Source organism: Anomaloglossus baeobatrachus, chromosome 3, assembly GCF_048569485.1.
Source record: "Anomaloglossus baeobatrachus isolate aAnoBae1 chromosome 3, aAnoBae1.hap1, whole genome shotgun sequence".
Classification (NCBI taxonomy): Eukaryota; Metazoa; Chordata; class Amphibia; order Anura; family Aromobatidae; genus Anomaloglossus; species Anomaloglossus baeobatrachus.
In genome coordinates, this window is record NC_134355.1 from 652,593,741 (window position 1) to 652,613,265 (window position 19,525).

Here is a 19,525-nt window from a genome sequence, read left to right on the forward strand (position 1 = left end):
GTCTCTCTGTTTTCGGTCTGAAGGTTGCTTGGCTTCTGACGGAAGTAGATCCATGCCCATGGTGGCGCCAATGATGCAACATTTCCAGAGTTTGATCTAAAGTGACAAAAATACACATATTACTCATCTGTCAGTTGGGATGTATTCCCACTTTTCTTGTTTTCATAACTGTCAGCACATTGTCTGCTCCTCGAGCAATGACTTCAGCAGGGTCTGGAGGACCTTTGTCACTCAATTGTTTCACCCAAATGTTTGCACAATCATTGATAGGATGTGAAGATCCAAATCATTTATCTTCTCTGCAGAACTGAAGGAGCCCTCCCTCTATCTACATTTTAGAAATAGACAGTACCATCAATTGATTAACATGTCACTGTCTCCACTATTCATTAGAATTACCTTATTATTATTATTATTATTATTATTTATTATTATAGCGCCATTTATTCCATGGCGCTTTACAAGTGAGAGAGGGTATACGTACAACAATCATTAACAGTACAAGACAGACTGGTATAGGAGGAGAGAGGACCCTGCCCGCGAGGGCTCACAGTCTACAGGGAATGGGTGATGGTACAATAGGTGAATCCTGATCTATCCCTTCTCTTATTAACTGAGTTCAGTTGAATGCCAAATCTGACCTTTGGACCATGAGACCATCATACTGAGAGGGCATTTACAAGCCTACTGTGGTCCTGATTGAACATACACATAAAACAAACAACAACCATTAGGTAAATACAATACCCATTCATCACAATGGGATGATTACTTGTTTCATTGTTTTAGCCTGATTGCTCTAATAACATGTAAAACTCTGGTCTCCAGTCTAAAAAGAAAGCACAAACATGATTAGCATATAAGCTCAAATAATGCACAAAACACAATTTTATCCAGTCCATTATCCATATGCTAAAAGATTCACATCTAACTTGACAGCCTAAAAAGTTCACTATTTACCCAACCATATTGGTATATTGTGCTGTATTAATTATCAGCATGGGTATGTAAATATGAGACCAACCAAACAATAGCAAAAATAATTGCCCTTCCAATAGACTGAACACAGGGATTCTCCTGGTTTCCAGTCTCTCTGTTAACATTTGGATGGCTCTGTATTGTTTATGAGCAGGAATGGCTTTTGTAATACTTATCTCTTTACATATCTCTGTACATTCTGTATTGGTGGCAATCTCCTCTGTGGTCTCAATATTACCCTTATCTTTTTCAATCTCCTCTGTGGTCTCAATATTACCCTTATCTTTTTCAATCTCCTCTGTGGTCTCAATATTACCCTTATAAATTTCAATCTCCTCTGTGGTCTCAATATTACCCTTATCTTTTTCAATCTCCTCTGTGGTCTCAATATTACCCTTATAAATTTCAATCTCCTCTGTGGTCTCAATATTACCCTTATCTTTTTCAATCTCCTCTGTGGTCTCAATATTACCCTTATCTTTTTCAATCTCCTCTGTGGTCTCCATATTACCCTTATCTTTTTCAATCTCCTCTGTGGTCTCAATATTACCCTTATCAATTTCCCCCCATCTATCTTCCATTTCAGATGGAGACATCTTGGTGGAAGATGATGATAACCTCTTCTGCTGGGCTTTGATTTCCTGCACCAAACATTTGACTTCAGCGTAAAGATCCAACACCCCCGGTGCTGTAGGCTTTGCTGGTGACGATGAGAAAGTGGGCCCTCTTTCTCCCCGTGTCCTGCTTCGCCTGCGCTGTGGAGATTCAGAATCTTTTGCTGCAACCTTTTTATTATGGGAAACCCCTGACTTTTTATTGAGTCCTCTCCTTTGATACAATTTTCTCTTTTGATACAATTTCCACATCTCGTCAGTACTAATCCCGTCTATTTTATCCCAGGGAACACCATCCTTTATCAGGGCCATAAACATATCTCTCCTGGTAACACGGGATCTACGATTTGTACTACTTTTGACATTGTTACACTGTTCTTCAAAATTAAGCTGACCTCTCTGTTTGGGACCCCATTCTCCCAGACCCCCTAACTGTCGGATCGCCTCCAATGTATTGGAGATGGGTTTCCCAGTGTGATTTACCATTAATGCTATCATTACATGTTTATAAGCTGGAGGGGCATTTCTAATGATACAATTTCTAATAGATACACTTACAACAACTTGCATGTAATCGTCATATGTACTTGCTGAAATAGCATTTTTCATAGCCTCCTCCTTCAATCTCCGAGCACAATCTTTCAATGTAAACCATGGTTTTTCATTAGGCGGCCAGTCCGCCTCAGATGGGTATTTATGCTGCAATGCCATAGCCACAACATCCAACACACTACACACCACATGTGGTCGCTGAACTATCAAGGAACAAAATGCCTCCTTCACTACAGGCTCATGGCTGAGTTGAACAAACTTTGGGCCATCCACAGCATCCAGATGCACTCCATGAGCCCCCGTCTCCCATAATCTGACTATCCAAGCTATCAAAGGTTCATTTGACCTTTGTGAAAAACGATCAAGAAGCTGACTGCAATCCTCTACCATATTCCTGTTCTGTTTACCTGTAGCTGTTTCTACAACTTGTCTATGGTATATAGGATGAACTCTTATTGGGTTAAGATGAGGATCACTTTCCTTCTCCCCACTGACATGTTCATCCTCCTGTTCTGGGTCGGTGACGTTTTCAGAATCAGTTGAGTTCTGTACATCACCACTCCACTCATCTGAGTTCCCCTCTGTCCCTGCTTTGGCTATGGCCAAAGTTACTTCCTTTCTATTCTCCTTCCCTCTCTTCTTTCTGTATTTGTACTGCTCTATACATAAAGCAGACTTGTCTGCATCATGCTGATATCCATCACATTTGTCCACTGACAACTTATTCTGACACTGTGCTGTGACCAATGCAGTCTGGACCTCACACAACTGTCTCTCTAATTCCTGAACTTTTGTTACCATACGTATCTTTTCCTGATGCTGTTTTCTATATGCAGACAACAGGATCCATCCACGCCTACCAACAGCGCCCAATTCTTTACCTTTCTCCACTTTCACTTTCTGCAAGCATTCAACCACATCAACAGGTTCAGCATTTTTCAAACATTTGTCCCATGGTTCACTCAAACCAACACTGTGCGACCACTTGGTTGCCAAAATATCATAGGGACTCTGTTCCCAACCTGGAATCTCAATGCATTCACTCACAACCACTTTTTTCTTAAAAAGAGGCATATTTTACGCAATATCACACTAACAAAAATACTCAAAGCCTTCTGCGTATATCCTGCCGACTACGCCAAATGTTTTGCTAATATTTTTAACACTAAGGTTCAGATACGGCTTTAAAGAAGGCAAATAAGTAATTTTATTATAAAGGTTAATATGAAATACAAACTTAAAGGAAAAGTATGATATTGCGTACACTTTTGTATATTCAACATACAAAGGTTAAGTACAGTTAAATATACTTACATCACCAAGGAGCTTTGGACATCATCTGTCTGGAAGTCAGAGAAGCATGACATAGACAGAGACTCCTGGACATCACTGACCGGACGTCTCACGGTGCAGGAAACACGAGCTTCTGTCTGTGCTATACTTCAGCTGATCTTAAAAAGGCTTGAACAATATTACAAGCCTTAAAGTTAATGTGTTGTAGTCTTATTGATCCATGCCCTTTGATGGCCAGTCATTGGGCATAGATGAACCAGAGATACACCACACATCAGACAATGGGGTAATAAACCCACAGCATTCAAGTCTCCCAAGAATACACATCAGGTATTTGAGCTAGGTAAATGGATATATTGTTTGTCTGTATATTCAAGACAAACACACAGAAATCCTTAAGTATATACAAGATTTTGTAACCATGTACACTTCGTCTGTCTGACTAATCAATATGTTCTAGTTTAACATAATGTATAGACTCAAAAAATAGCCATTTTTATATTTGCAATACAGCCCTCCAGCCTAACAATATCACCCAGCAGCCGGCCCGGAATTGCCGCATCCATTAGATGCAACAGTCCTGGGACTCCACCCAGTTCATTCCGAATTGCCCTGGTGAGGTGGCAATCGGGGTAATAATGAGTTTAATCATGCCAGGCGTCTCCCCGAGATACATTCCATGATTAAACTGTAAGTGAAAATAAAGAAACACACACAGCGAAAAATCCTTGGAATAAAAAACAAAAAACACCCTCTCTTACCAGTTTATTAATCCCCAAATACACATCCAGGTCCGACGTAATCCACACGACACTGTCAGCTCTGCTACTTGAAGATGCAGCATTACCGTAGAACACGATTGCGCTGTGTCCTCTCAACGTACCAATGAAGTGAATCGCGCTTTCACAAGAGACTTCACTCTGCAATGCAGACGTCAAGATTACCGAATCTGCACGTCTTCATCATTAGCGGCAGTAGCTCAGTGGATAGAGCGCTTGCTTAAGAAGTATAACTTTATGAGTTCTAGTCCTGGTCACGGTAAAGAATTTAATTTATTTATTTTTTTATTTTTAATTTTAAATTATAATTATTATATATTTAGAATTATAATTTAATTATGCACTGAGGGGAGGAGCCGGACATCAGCTGTGAGCCACGGGACACACCTCTAAAATCGGAGCAGTTCACGGAATAAGGCTGCATTGCTCTCTCCTCTCTCTCTCTTCTATCTCTCTTTCTCTCTCTCTCTTTCTCTCTCTCTTTCTCTCTCTCTTTCTCTCTCTTTCTTTTTCTCTCTCCCTCTCTCTCCTCTCTCTCCTCAATGTTTCTCTCTCTCTCCCCCTCTCTCCTCTCTCTCTCTCTTTTTCTCTCACTCTTTCTCTCTCTCTCCTCTCTCCTCTCTTTCTCTCTTTTTCTCTCTTTTTCTCAGTCTATCTTTTTCTCTTTTTCCCTCTCTCTCTCTTCTCTCCTCTCTCTTTTCTCTTTCTTTTTCTCTCTCTCTTTCTTGCTCTCTTTTTCTCTCGTTCTTTCTCTCTCCCTCCCTCTCTCTCTCTCTCTTTCTCAGTCTCTCTTTTTCTCTTTTTCCCCCTCTCTCTCCCCTCTCTCTTGTCTCTCTTCTCACTCTCCTCTCTCTCTCTCCTCTCTCTCTTTTCTCTATCTTCTCTCTCTCTTCTTTCACTCTCTCTGTTTCTCAGACCTGGCGATGATCAGCTAATGCGGTCACCTGACGGAATCTGTCTGTATGGAGGAGAGCAGACAGCAGCTGCAGAACGACAAGGCTCAGCATGCTCCATTCCCTAGTGTATGCAGGAGAGCAGACAGCAGCTGCAGAACTACAAGGCTCAACATACTCCATCCAGGACTGTATGCAGGAGTTTTTTGCCCACCAAAAAAATGACGTGGGCTTCGCCATATTTTTGTATGCAAGCCAGGTACAGCAGGCAGGTACGGGCTGCCCCCAACCCCCAGCTGCCTATTTGTACCCGTCTGGGAACAAAAAAAATAGGGAAGCCCTTTTTTTTAATTATTTCATGAATTTCATGAAATAATTAAAAAAAAAAAAATCGACATGAGCTTCGCCCCATTTTTGTGTCCAGCCAGGTACAACTAGGCAGCTGGGGATTTGAATCCGCAGCACAGGTTAGCCTGAACTTTCTGGGCCCCTCTGCTGTGAATTTCAGTCCGCAGCCGCCCCAGAAAATGGCGCTTTCATAGAAGCGCCATCATCTGGCGCTGTATCCAACTCTCCCAGCTGCCCTGGTGACGGGTGGCTTGCTGGGTAATAATGAGTTAATACTAGCTTTGTTTTACTAGCTACTATTAAGTCAGAGATTCTTAGTGTCAGGCAAGTTTGACCCGGCCTTAAGAATCTCCAATAAAGGGTTAAAAAAAAAGACACCACACAGAGAAAAAATACTTTAATAGAAATAAATACACAGACACACTTAGAGACTCCATGTTCATTACTCCCTCGCAACCCTCCACGATCCATGGTCTTCTTTCTCCTTCAACCCATGCGCTGCATTGGAGGAAGACGCTGCTGTTTCCCATGCAGTCTATATCACTCAGTGAGTAGCAGAGGCTGCAGGCTGTAAGCAGTGATGTTACCGCTGACAGGCGGGTTGCTATAGCAATGGTGATCTCCGTTATTGACCGGTTGTGGCAGCCGGTGAATAACGGAACGGGGAAGCAGAATAGGGAGCCGACCATGTGCCAGAGCATCTCGCCGGTACACGGGGATGCACAAACAAGCACCGCGTACCGGAGGGTTGCACTGACAGGACCTAGCAATGACATCTAGCCATGTGACCAGTCTGTAGTCAATGAGATAATAGACACGTGACTGGTCACATGCTTTTTTTGACGTCCTATCATCAGTGCTGGTTACCGGGAGGGCGCAGTGATTATTGGAAGGAAAAGCGGCGGGAGACAGAGTACAGGACGCGTCGCGGGGACCTGTAAGTGTAATGGCAATGTTTATTAACTGTATGTGTACATTTATAATGTGCTTTTATGTGTTTATGTTTGCCTCCCATTGTTTTCAATGGGGTTCAAAAGGTTAGTCGAACGGTTCGCCGAACCGAACTCGAACGGGGGCTCCGTTCGACGAACCGAACCGAACTCAAGCCTTTGGAGGCTGGCTCATCTCTAATAAATAACAAATAGATCATCTCTAATCACCACTACTACTAATACTACTACTACCACCACCACCACCACCACCACCACCACCACTACTATTACTACTACTACTACCACTAGCACTACTACTACTACTACCACCACCACTACTACTACTTCCACCACCACTATTACTACTGCCACCACCACTACTACTACTATTACTACCACTGCCACCACCACCACCATTACTACTTCCACCACCACTACTAATACTGCCACCACCACCACTACTACTACTACTGCCACCACCACCACTACCACCACCACCACTACTATTAATACTACTACTGCCACCATCACCATTACTACTACTACTACTACTGCTACTGCCACCACCACTACTACTACTACTGCTACCACTACTACTGCCACCGACACCACTACTATTACTATTACTACTACTGCCACCACCACTACTACTACCACTACTTCTACTGCTACTACTGCTACTACTACTGCTACTACTACTACTACTACTGCCACCACCACCAGTACTACTACAACTACTACTACCACCACCACCACTACTACTACCACCACTACTACTACTTCCACCACCACTATTACTACTGCCGCCACCACCACCACTACTACTATTACTACCACTGCCACCACCACCACCACTACTACTACTTCCACCACCACCACTAATACGGCCACTACTACTACTACTGCCACCACCACCACCACTACTACTACTTCCACCACCACTACTAATACTGCCACTACTACTACTACTGCCACCACCACTACTAATACTGCGACTACTACTACCACTGCCACCACCACCACCACTACTACTACTTCCACCACCACTACTAATACTGCCACTACTACTACTACTGCCACCACCACTACTACTATTGCCACCACCACTACTACTACTACTACTAATACTACTGCCACCACTACTACTACTACTGTGCTACCACTACTACTGCCGCCATCACCACTACTACTACTATTACTACTACTGCCACCACCACCAGTACTACTACTACTATAACTACTACTACTACCACCACCACTACTACCACCACCACCACTACTACTTCTACTACCACCACCACTACTACTACTGCCACCACCAGTACTACTACTGCTACCACTACCACTGCTACTGCCGCCACCACCACTACTACTACTATTAGTACTACTGCCACCACCACTACTACTGCCACCACCACCACTACTACTGCCACCACCACTACTACTACTACTGCTACCACCACCACTACTTCTACTGCTACTACTACTACTGCCACCACCACCAGTGCTACTAACTACTACTACTATAACTACTACCACCACCACCACCATTACTACTACTTCTACTACCACCACCACTACTACTACTGCTGCTAGAACCACTAATACTACTGCTACTACTACTACAACCACCACCACCATTACTACTACTTCTACTGCCACCACCACTACTACTACTACAACCACCACCACTACTACAACCACTACTACTGCCGCCACCAGTACTACTACTACTACAACTATTACTACTACCACCACCACTACCACCTCCACCACCACTACTACTACTACTGCTACTACCCCTACTGCCACCACCACCAGTACTACTACTACAACTACTACAACCACCACTACTACTACTGCCACCACTGCCACCACCACCACTACTACTACTACAACCACCACTACTACTACAATCACTACTACTACTACTACTACTACTACTACTGCCATCACCACTACTAAAACTAATACAGATATACCCTTAGCTGTCAATAATACTTCTATCACTAGTATTATCTTACCACTAAATTCTTATGTTTACAGATGTACAAAACTGTAATAATTTTCTACATCATGGCTGCTACTATGAATGTCCCTCTAATCCCGAAGAAGAACAAGATAAAAGAAGTTTTCTTCCAAATATTGACTACAAATTACCCACTTATCCTAAGTAAGTTAGGATTTTGTAAAACTTTTTTTTTAAATTGTAAACTACGTGAATGGTCAAAAATTGCCAAAGCTATTAATCATCTAACTTTTTGCCTTGAATTGGACCATATCAATTCCCCACACTTTTTACTAACATATTTTCAGTAGGTTATCAAGGAGTAGGGGTCTGATGGAAGGGAGTATTACTGCAGAATCAGACTGCACTATGTGTGAGGTCTGTTATTATGGAGACATATACTTTTGCATAAATGCTGAAAACACTATATTCGTAATATATTTTTATATGATATAGTCATGTTTATGCCACCTATAGATAATATGATACATTATATTTTCCATGTGTATGAAGTTTATAGAGTATATGATACATCATATTTTCCTATCATCCTATACAGCTGTGATTTAGATTGGAAACCATGTATAAGATGGCTACCTTCACCTCGATATTCAGAAGCTCCACTGCCTCATATAAAGGATGCAAAATTTCCAGAGAGAATAAGACTTCAGAGATCATACCCAAGTGAGCACAATATGAGTTGTTGGATCATTGAACTTCATAATTTTACAGGTCCTATGTATTTGATCATTGTCTCATGCAAGTATGAAAATCACTTATGAGTGGAGAGGCCATGTGGTGTCTGCTGGAACCAGCAAGCAGAGCTGAATCCTGACAGGGAGTATATTACATGCTGTTAGGATTGTGCTGCACTGTTTAATTTTATAAGTAAAAGGCTTCTCCTGGTTTTGAGATCAAAATCTGCAGTCACTGTGTGTCACTCTGTGACTGTAGACTTCTGAATTCTCACACTGCACACTGTCAGGATTCTCTGGTGCCGGCGGTGAGTGGGAGGTCACGAAACTACAAGTATGTAATTTACATGAATGTGGTCACGTGCAGACTAGACATGTATGGCCTCGCTCAATAAAAATGAATTGAGTAAGGCCGGACACATCTAGTCAGAATGTGGCCAGAAATATAAATGTGATGCCTTGGCGCTGCCAGGTGGTCATAGAAGAATACTACACCCCACATAACACAATCCTACACCGGGTTCCATCAGCCATCAAATCCTAGCCACCCCCCCCAGGGTAAGAAGGACACACCAGTGGGCGGGACCAGGCAGATTGGGAGCGCCTACTTAGGGGTCTTGAGGATCTGGCAGCAGCCTCACTCACCTCTCCCGCTTGTCTCCGTCCAGCTCCTCCTCGGCATGTGGCTGTGCCGCGCTGATTGGTGGCCATGACTAACAGACATGGCCACACACAGAGCACACTGACACTGCTGTATATATCACAGAAGAGGCTGGGGACATACAGCTCTAGAGGGGGGCATTCAGATCTGAGGTGGTATACAGCACTGGGGTGGGGGACGTACAACTCTGGGGGGTAAATAGCACTGGAGTGGGGGACGTACAGCTCTTGGGGGGTATACAGCATTGGGGTGGGGGACATACAGCTCTGGGGGTATACATCTCTAGGGTGGTATACTGCACTGGAGTGGGGGTATACAGCTCTGGGGTGGTACACTGCACAGGAGCGGAGGGGACATACATCTCTGGGGTTATACAGCACTAGAGTGGAGGACAAACAGCTCAGGGGGGTTTACAGCACTGGATTGGAGGGACAAACAGCTCTGAGGGTATACAGCACTGGAGTGGGGGACAAACAGCTCTGAGGGTATACAGCACTGGACTGGGGGACAAACAGCTCTGGGGGGGTATACATCACTGTGGTGGGGGGAGATACAGCTGTGGGGAAAACAAAGTTCTGGCGGGTATACAGCACTGGGATCAGGGGACAGACAGTTCTGAGGGGTATACAGCACTGGGGTGGGGTGAATAGACAGTTCTGGGGTTATATAGCACTGAGGTGGGGTTAACAGACAGTTCTGGGGGTATACAGCACTGGGGTGGGGTGAATAGACAGTTCTGGGGTTATATAGCACTGGGCTAGAATGAATAGAGAGCTCTGGGGGTATACAGTACTGGGGTGGGGTGAATAGAGGAGTTCTGGGGGTATATAGAACTGGGGTGGGGTTAATAGTTCTGGGGGTATATACCACTGGGGTGGGGATAATAGACAGTTCTGGGGGTATACAACACTGGGTTGGGGTTAATAGACAGTTCTGGGGGTATATACCACTGGGGTGGGGTTAATAGACAGTTTTGTGGGTATATACCACTGGGGTGGGGTTAATATACCACTGGGGTGGGGATAATAGACAGTTCTGGGGGTATACAGCACTGGGGTGGGGTGAATAGACAGTTCTGGGGGTATATACCACTGGGGTACTGATGTAGCAAAGATTATCTTCTATACGAGCTAATACTAGACACAGCAGAAGTGAGCAAAGAGGCATTTTCTTGACTGTGAGTATTGAGGTTTGCCACACATGAAATGCGCTGAATATAAAAAGAAGTAGCCCATCAGAAAAAGCCAGAGACAAGTGTCTGTGTGGGAGAAATTGTGACATGGTAACCTACTGACTAAAGGGTGCTTTACACGAGATGAGCTATCGTGCGATGTATCGTCGGAGTCATGGTTTTCGTGACGCACATCCAGCATTGTTCACGACGTCGTCTCGTGTGACACCTCAGAGCGACGCAGTATCGCTCACAAATCGTGAGTCGTGTACTCGTCGCTCAGTTTTAAAAAATTGTTTAATTAAAATGGTGCCGGTTGTTCATCGTACCCAGGGCAGCACACATCGCTCCGTGTGACACCCCGGGAACGATGAACACAGCTTACCTGCGTCCTGCAGCTCCCGGCGGCTATGCGGAAGGAAGGAGGTGGGCGGGATGTTTACGTCCCGCTCATCTCCGCCCCTCCGCTTCTATTGGCCGGCGGCATTGTGATGACGCTGTGACGCCGAACGTCCCTCCCCCTTCAGGAAGAGGATGTTCGCCGCCCACAGCAACGTCGCTCAGCAGGTAAGTACGTGTGACGGGGGTTTCACAACTTTGTGCGACACGGGCAGCGATTTACCCGTGACGCACAAACGACGGAGGCGGGTACGATCGCTCGTGAAATCGCACGTCTCGTGTAAAGCAGGCATAAGCCTCAAGAGTGACACTGATGCAGGACTATTTTGGATTATTTCAAAACTGCAATCAGATTTTGCAAGCTGATCCTCAAGTGACCACATTACAATCGATGTCTATTTCTATCTTTTTTTCTTTCAGAATCAGCTGTTATGTTTGTGTACATAGGACATAACACTACTTTTGACCATTAAATTACTTTTATCTTGCTTTTCTCACCAGTTTTTCCATGGACATGCTTTAATTTCTTATTTTCAGTTCTCTTTGAGATGGTGGACAGAGATTAGCTGCAATAATGTCTCCCGGAGTGGACACAGACAGAAGAGAGCCTCTGTGCAAGAACAATATATAGGCCCTTTACAGTACAACTGCTCATCATTATGTACAATTTAACTTCCTATGAAAGTAGAAGAGGGCCCCCTTATCTCTTGTGGGCCCTTGTGTGGTTGCACAAGTGGTATGTCCACCCCTGAATGTGTCCCATGCACAGCACACAAAGACACAAGGAAGCCATTGCTTCTTTCTCTGTTGAACACATATCCAGAAGTAGCCATGTTAGCAGCAGGTTATCAATGATACTCTTTAAGTATGCAACAACAGTAGGTTTATTCAGGAACAATCGGGAACAAATATGAAGCTTAGTAAATCAGCAAATAATCATCTCTGTGTGTCTCTATCTGGAGCTTCTGCAGCAAGCATCCTCTCATATAGAGCACAGGAAGGAAGGAAACAGAATACAGTCACATGCTCCTCCTGTGGCCTCCTTTCTTTCTTTCTTTTACTAGCTTTATTAACAGCACACAAATCTAGCAACTAAACACTCATAGACAGGAATGGAGTTGTTGCACCAAACATATTCCAATAAGCCACAGTATGGAGAAGATTTTACCACAGTACTGAGCTGTGCAGCTGTGAATTCAGTCTGGAGCAAACTAAATCACAAACTAACTTCAGCACTATCAGCTAATCTGGTGTAACACATCACTTCACTGTCCTTCTTGCTTTAATCATGAAGGATCTGAACCTTTTTTTTTCATTTCGGAGCGAATGGGGAGTTTAAAAGGCTTAGTAAGGTGATGAAATGGCTCATAAGTGGAAAAAGAAGCAGATACCATATATTACAAAGTTTCTCCTATTTTTGTTTTTACTATTGATTTATGATACATTTGTTGAAAAAAAAGATAATTTAAGCCTAGAACAAAGTAAAATACAATCCAAAAAATATCATTGGCTTTTGTTGCAGGAAGTAGCCTGAAAACTGAAACTGAATGGAGCTTTTATCCTAACTTTGGATGTCCCACTACTTACCATGTTGGGAAGCGATGCATAATAGGTGGTGTTCACAAGAGCAGCCAGGTGGGCTCCCATTTTCACATGCTACCAATGAACACTGGAAGAAGGAAGAAAGGTCAGTATATTTCTGTAAATAGTCGACCATTGATATGGAGGTAAAAAAAAGGTCATAACCTCAATAATGGACGAAAAAATGTGGACTTTATTAGCCCATGTGGCGACGTTTTGGTCCTATGATAGAACCCTTCCCAAGTAAGTGAATTGTGATGCTAGACACTACAAGCAGTATCAACAGAAGGGTAGTCAGACAAGCCGGGATCATAAGCCAGGAGGTAACATATAAGATTCAGGGAGCAAACAGAGATATGGTCAGGAAGAGGTCTGAAGTCAGAAGTCGGGAGGTAACATATAAGGTTCAGGGAGCAGACAGAGACATGGTCAGGAAGAGTTCTGAGGTCAGAAGCCAGGAGGTAACATATAAGATTCAGGGAGCAGACAGAGATGTGGTCAGGAGGAGGTCCGAGGTCAGTAGCCGGGAGGTAACATATAAGATTCAGGGAGCAGACAGAGACGTGGTCCAAGGTTAGAAGCCAAAATCACAACAGTTACACCAGACAGGAGCCAAGAGCACACTGAGCAAACAAGGAAGTACGACTGGCGAGGTTCAGACAGAGCAAACCCAGTAAAGAAACAGAGCAATCACCAGGAACGAGGTGCATCTGTGAAGGCACCTCCCAAAACCAGCGTGGACCCTAGTGCTGAAAGACGACCTGACAGCAAGTGCACGACACATAGCAGAGGATTTTCAAATGCAAAATGCTCTGCATAGCGGAGTTGTGACAATAGCATCCCAAATGAAACATGCTCCGCACAGCGGAACCGTGAGATGAATACAACCATGAAGTGCACATAAATGTAGTAATCAATTAATACATAACTTACATTAAAATTTCCAAAAATCACACGCAATTTCCTTATAATCCATTCAGTGTGTGTAAACACATATGACGTAATTACATTATAGCATATCAGCGACAAATCCAATTTTCACATATAGGGCATATTAAAGATAAAGTGCTTTTAAGTACACAAAGTTTAAAGAGTATATGTACTAAACTTATTAGGAAAATGACTCACCGAGCAAAGTCCTGGGATAAGGCAGGAGTCATGGTCGTGTGTAGATCGCGTCCTACCACCATATCACAAGTCCTCCCATTATATTATGAGAATGAGGCTCCATAGTTCACTCATGGTCAGCAGCAGGCATGGAATTTCTCACAATCATGAGAAATTTCAGGCCTGCTGCTGACCGCAAGTGACCTATCGAGCCTCGTTCTGAGAATGTTCTCAGAACGAGGCTCCATAGGATGCAATGGATTTCATGGGACGTTACACCATTAAATAAAGTCGGAACTTTGAGTGTTTTTTTTTATTTAATAAATTGATGAATGAGGGAGTCTTTATTCACCATTGGATTTTGTTGGAACTTAGAGGATTTTTTTTTAAATTAATACATTTGTGAACGAAGGAGTGTTTGTTCAAATAAACTATTTTTCCCAGTGTGTGGGTTTTTTAACTGTACACGTACTGGGTTAGTAATTTGCTTCTGGTCATTGTCCATTTGGAAGACCCATTTCTGCCCAAGCTTTAAGTTCCTGGCTGATGTCTTGAGATGTTGCTTCATTATTTGGATGATGTTCTTGTTTCTCCTGTTTTCCTCCAAACGTAATGATGGTCATTATGGCCAAACAGTTCAACTCTATCTATCTATCTATCTATCTATCTATCTATCTATCTATCTATCTATCTATCTATCTATCTATCTATCTATCTATCTATCTATCTATCTATCTATCTATCTATCTATCTATCTATCCATCCATCTATCTATCTATCTATCTATCTATCTCTCTATCCCTCTATCTCTCTATCTCTCTATCCCTCTATCTATTTATCTATCTATTTATCTATCTATCCATCTATCTATCTATCCCTCTATCTATCTATCCCTCTATCTATCTATCTATCATCTATCTATCTATCTATCTATCTATCTATCTATCTATCTATCTATCTCTTTATCCCTCTATCTATCTAAATATCTATCTATCCCTCTATCAATCTATTCCTCTATCTATCTATCTATCTATTTGTGATGCCCTGGGCAAGCCAGGGGTCACAGGTAATGACACCACCACACCCTACACCCCGGATAGGTACACCAAAGCTAAACCAGAAACCCTTGTTGCCTTCCTCCAGGGGCTGATGTCCACACCAGGGGGTGGGCCAGGCGGTTGGCTCCGCCCACCAAGGAGTTCACAGCCCTGGAGGCGGGAAAACCAGGCAGATTAGTGAGAGCTGAAGTTGAAGTTAGAGGGAAGTGGTAGAGGAGCAAGTGAGAGGAGTTAAAGTGAAGGAGAAAGTGACAGTGTGAAAGCCTGAAGTTCGTCCGGGTGTGTGCCCCGGACTGAGACAGCAAGGTTAGCAGACGGCGGTGACCGTCTGCAGTGGAGGCTGATCGGAGGTTGCCCGGCGGTACCGGACCGGTATACAAAGAGAAGCCAGCACCATTGGCAGGGGCCTTTCGGATCCCGGCAAGGCTAGGAGTCGCCGTGAATTTGCCAAATCCGTCAGTGAAGGGGACCTCCGGGTCTCCAAACAACTAAGTCCCGATTGAAGGCAACAGTCCAACCGTATGAAAGAAACACCGCCACCGCCAAGGCACCAGTTTCTCAGGGCCAGCGCCTGCGGGCAAAGAGGGGCTCCTCCGGCCCATATCCAAGTCGGGGAGCGGGTTACAGGTGGGAATCCATCGCTACCAACATTGAACTCAGGTGCAGGGAAAGAGACAGTCACCGTTAACTACCGGGGAAAAGCAACAGCAGCCGTCCGTGGGAACCGTCTTTCCAGCCGTGTGTTTTACCGAGAACTGTGTCAACGTCTCAGGCTGAGTGAGTACCACCGTGCCGTGAGGCACAGCGCTGCCCCTGCGACCCTGCACCTCAGCAAGCCCCGCACCCGGCCTGCCATCCACCCCTACCCCATCACGGGGCCCCGGGATAACCAACCCCCTACCCACGGAGGGGAGAAATAACAACAAAGCTGCTCCCTGTCACCGCTCCCGGGATCCCCATACAGAGCAGCGGTGGTGTCCACACAATCACCACAACCGTGGGTGGCATCACGGACAATAAATCCCCAAAACCAATCCCCTTTTCACTCACGGGCGAGGAGCGCTGCTCGAGTCCCCGGGATCTGGCCCATCACTCGAGCCACCGAGCAGCAGAGGCCGCAGCAGCAGCGGCAGCCGGACCCGAGCAGTGGGAGAGCGCAGCGTCCCCTCCTCCGCCCGCTCTATCTATCTATTTATCTATCTATCTCTTTATCCCTCTATCTATCCATCTATCTATCCCTCTATCTCTCTATGTATCTCTTTATCCCTCTCTCTATCCTTCTATCTATCTATCTATCTATCTATCTATCTATTTATCTATCTATCTATCTCTTTATCCCTCTATCTATCCATCTATCTATCTCTCTATCTCTCTCTCTATCTATCTATCTATCCCTCTATCTATCTATCTCTTTATCCCTCTATCTATCTCTTTATCCCTCTATCTATCCATCTATCTATCTATCTGTCGCGGGCGGAGGAGGGGACGTCGCGCTCTCCCACTGCTGCTCGGGTCCGGCTGCTGCGGCCTGCCGCTGCTCGGTGGCTCGAGCGATGGGCCAGATCCCGGGGACTCTAGCGGCGCTCCTCGCCCGTGAGTGAAAGGGGATTTTGGGTGTGGAGATTGGTTATTGTCCGTGACGCCACCCACGGTTGTGGTGATTTGTTGACACCACCGCTGCTCTGTATGGGGATCCCGGGAGTGGTGGTATGGAGCAGCCAGTTGTTGTGTTGCCCCTCCGTGGGTAGGGGTTGGTGATCCCGGGGCCCAGTGATGAGGTGGGTGATGCAGGGCTTGGTGGGGTGCAGGGACGCGGGGGCAGCGCTGTGCCTTGCGGCAGTGTGGTACTCACTCAGCCTGAGACGTTGACACAGTTTTCGGTAAAACACACGGCTGGAAAGACGGTTCCCACGGACGGCTGCACTTGCTTTCCCCAGTAGGTGACGGTGATGTCCCTCTGTCCTGCACCTAATGTTTCTGTATTGGTAGCGATGGGTTCCCACCGGTAACCCGCTCCCCGGCTTGGATATGGGCCGGAGGAGCCCTACTTTGTCCGCAGGCGCTGGCCCTGAGAAACTGGTGCCCTGGCGGTGGCGGTGTCTCTCCGTAACGGTCGGACTGTTGCCTTCAATCGGGACTTGGTTGTTTGGAGACAGACGTCCCCTTCACTGACGGATTTTGCAAATTATGGCGACTCCAAGCCTTGCCGGGATCCGAGAGGCCCCTGCCCTGGTGCTGACTGTTCTTCGTATACTGCTCCAGACCGCCGGGCCACTACCCGTCCGCGGTCCTTCCAGCAACCTCCGAGCAGTCCCCCTGCAGACTGTCACCGCCGTCTGCTGACCTTGCTGTCACTGTCCTGGCACACAGCCGGACCAACTTCAGGCTTTACTACTGTCACTTCAGCTTCTCTCTTTAGCTTCACTACTACTTCACTTCTACTTTCAACTCTAACTTGAACTTCACTCGAGCTCTCCCTGACTCTACTGTTTACTCCTTCACTTCCCTAACTGAACTCCTCCTCAGACTCTAGTCTGGCTTCAACTGCCTGGTTCCTCCCGCCTCCAGGGCTGTGAACTCCTCGGTGGGCGGAGCCAACCGCCTGGCCCACCCCCTGGTGTGAACATCAGCGTCTGGAGGAAAACAACAAGGATATTGGTAGCCTTGGTGTTCCTAACTGGGGTGTAGGGTGTGGTGGTGTGATGACCTGTGACCCCTGGCTTGCCCAGGGCGTCACATTCCCCCTTAGCAAAATGCAGATTGTCCGCGGGCTGCCCGCCCAACACCGGTTTTATTTTCTGTAAATCCAAAAAGGTAAGGGAGCTCACCAGGGACTGACCTGCTGGTTATAATCAGGAGTCCTGCGCACGGAATAAGGCTCGGCAACCATCCAGATTAGAAGTAGAAAGAGAGATTTCCAGCGCCAGGAATAGGTTAAAAAATCCTTTTTTATTGAAAATAAGGCAGTAAAAATCCAGCAGATACCATGATAGATGTCAGAAAGATGGCAGAACAACGCGTTTCGACGCTTCAGGTCTTAGTCATGTTCTGACTTAAAGTATAACCAACTCCCTTATATCGGATCCCTGCTCCACTGATTAAATTCACATGTGTGGTTTCACTAGAGGCAACTCCTCAAGTAGTAATTACAAGGGATCCGAGAAAATGGAGATATACAATGGCAAATTCGTATATGTAAATATACATGAAGTAATATGGTATAATGCAAAGATACACAAATACAAAAAATATACAAAAAATATATATACATATAAAATAACATACACATTAAAAGAATTTTATGGACCGGTTTCCCTTGTTGTTTAATATAAGTATAAGTATAATATATAGTGATCCAACAAGACACTCAGCACATGACAACATAAATATGATTGTACAGATCAAAAAGGAATGAGAGATCCTTTGTTAAACAAAATCTAATCTATATCCATTAACATATGACTTTCCACATATATGTAGCATATGCTGGCCTTTCAATAGTGCATTAAATTCGGTAGGAGATATTTGTTACACACCAATCCAACCTTCCACTATTATTAAAACAAGTAATATTCCAACAATATTTTTGGTTGCAAACATATAGCAAAAAAGTAGAGAACCGCATAATATGAACTAGGGTGCAGACCATATTAATCCCATTAGATATAATACGAATATAATAGAAAGGAGTAGGGAAATACAGGAGCCGATTATATTTAATAGTGTAATATCAGATCCTGATGATTATTTAAACCCTCCGGATATCTAGTGTTGAGGGTGAAAATCCAGAAGGATTCCCTATTTAATAATTTCCTTCTGTGATCTCCACCCCTAATCGGTCTGGGTATTTGTTCTACACCCTTAAATTGAAAACCGCTAACATCACCCTGATGCACCAAGGCAAAATGTTTGGAAACCGCTGATATAGCAATTGCGTTCTGTTTAAAGACGTCAGAAAGATGTCTTCTGATTCTAACTTTCAAAGGGCCCGTCGTGCAGCCTGTATATTGAATATTACAGATCTTACATGTTATTAAATATATAACAAAGGTCGTATTACAATTGATTAGAGTATTTATGTGGAATGTTTTTTGGTTTGAAGTAGACTGGAAGGTTTTTCCTTTTTGTGCAAAACCGCACGCTTTACATTTGTTCGCACCACATTTATAAAAACCTTTCAGAGTAATCCAAGAGGATCTCTCTCTATGGTCAACCTCACTCTAAAAGAGACTCGGGGAAAGAATGGTACCAAGGGTAGGGGCTCGTTTAGCAACACATTTAATATTATTTTTAGTTACTTGTTTTAAAATTGGGTCCTCACCGAGAATAGGTAGATATTTATTCACTATTTTTGTAATTAAGTCATATTGTTTGCTATAATTTGTCGAAAAAACAATATTATTGCTTTGTTTCAATTTGTTTCTATATTTTCCTTTCCTTGGATTTTTATTTAATA

The 19,525-nt window shown here is 44.4% G+C and overlaps 1 protein-coding gene across 2 annotated transcripts in view; it reads left to right on the forward strand.

Annotated features, from left to right (window-relative positions):
- SPATS1 (spermatogenesis associated serine rich 1) overlaps nt 1-19,525 on the forward strand; it is a 544,035-nt gene that overhangs the window by 484,418 nt on the left and 40,092 nt on the right. For both annotated transcript variants that reach the window (XM_075341164.1, XM_075341165.1), the window contains 3 exons: nt 8,436-8,562; nt 8,957-9,081; nt 12,846-13,010. In XM_075341164.1, the coding sequence (XP_075197279.1) occupies nt 8,436-8,562; nt 8,957-9,081; nt 12,846-13,010 (417 nt within the window). The remainder of the gene's footprint in view (nt 1-8,435; nt 8,563-8,956; nt 9,082-12,845; nt 13,011-19,525) is intronic.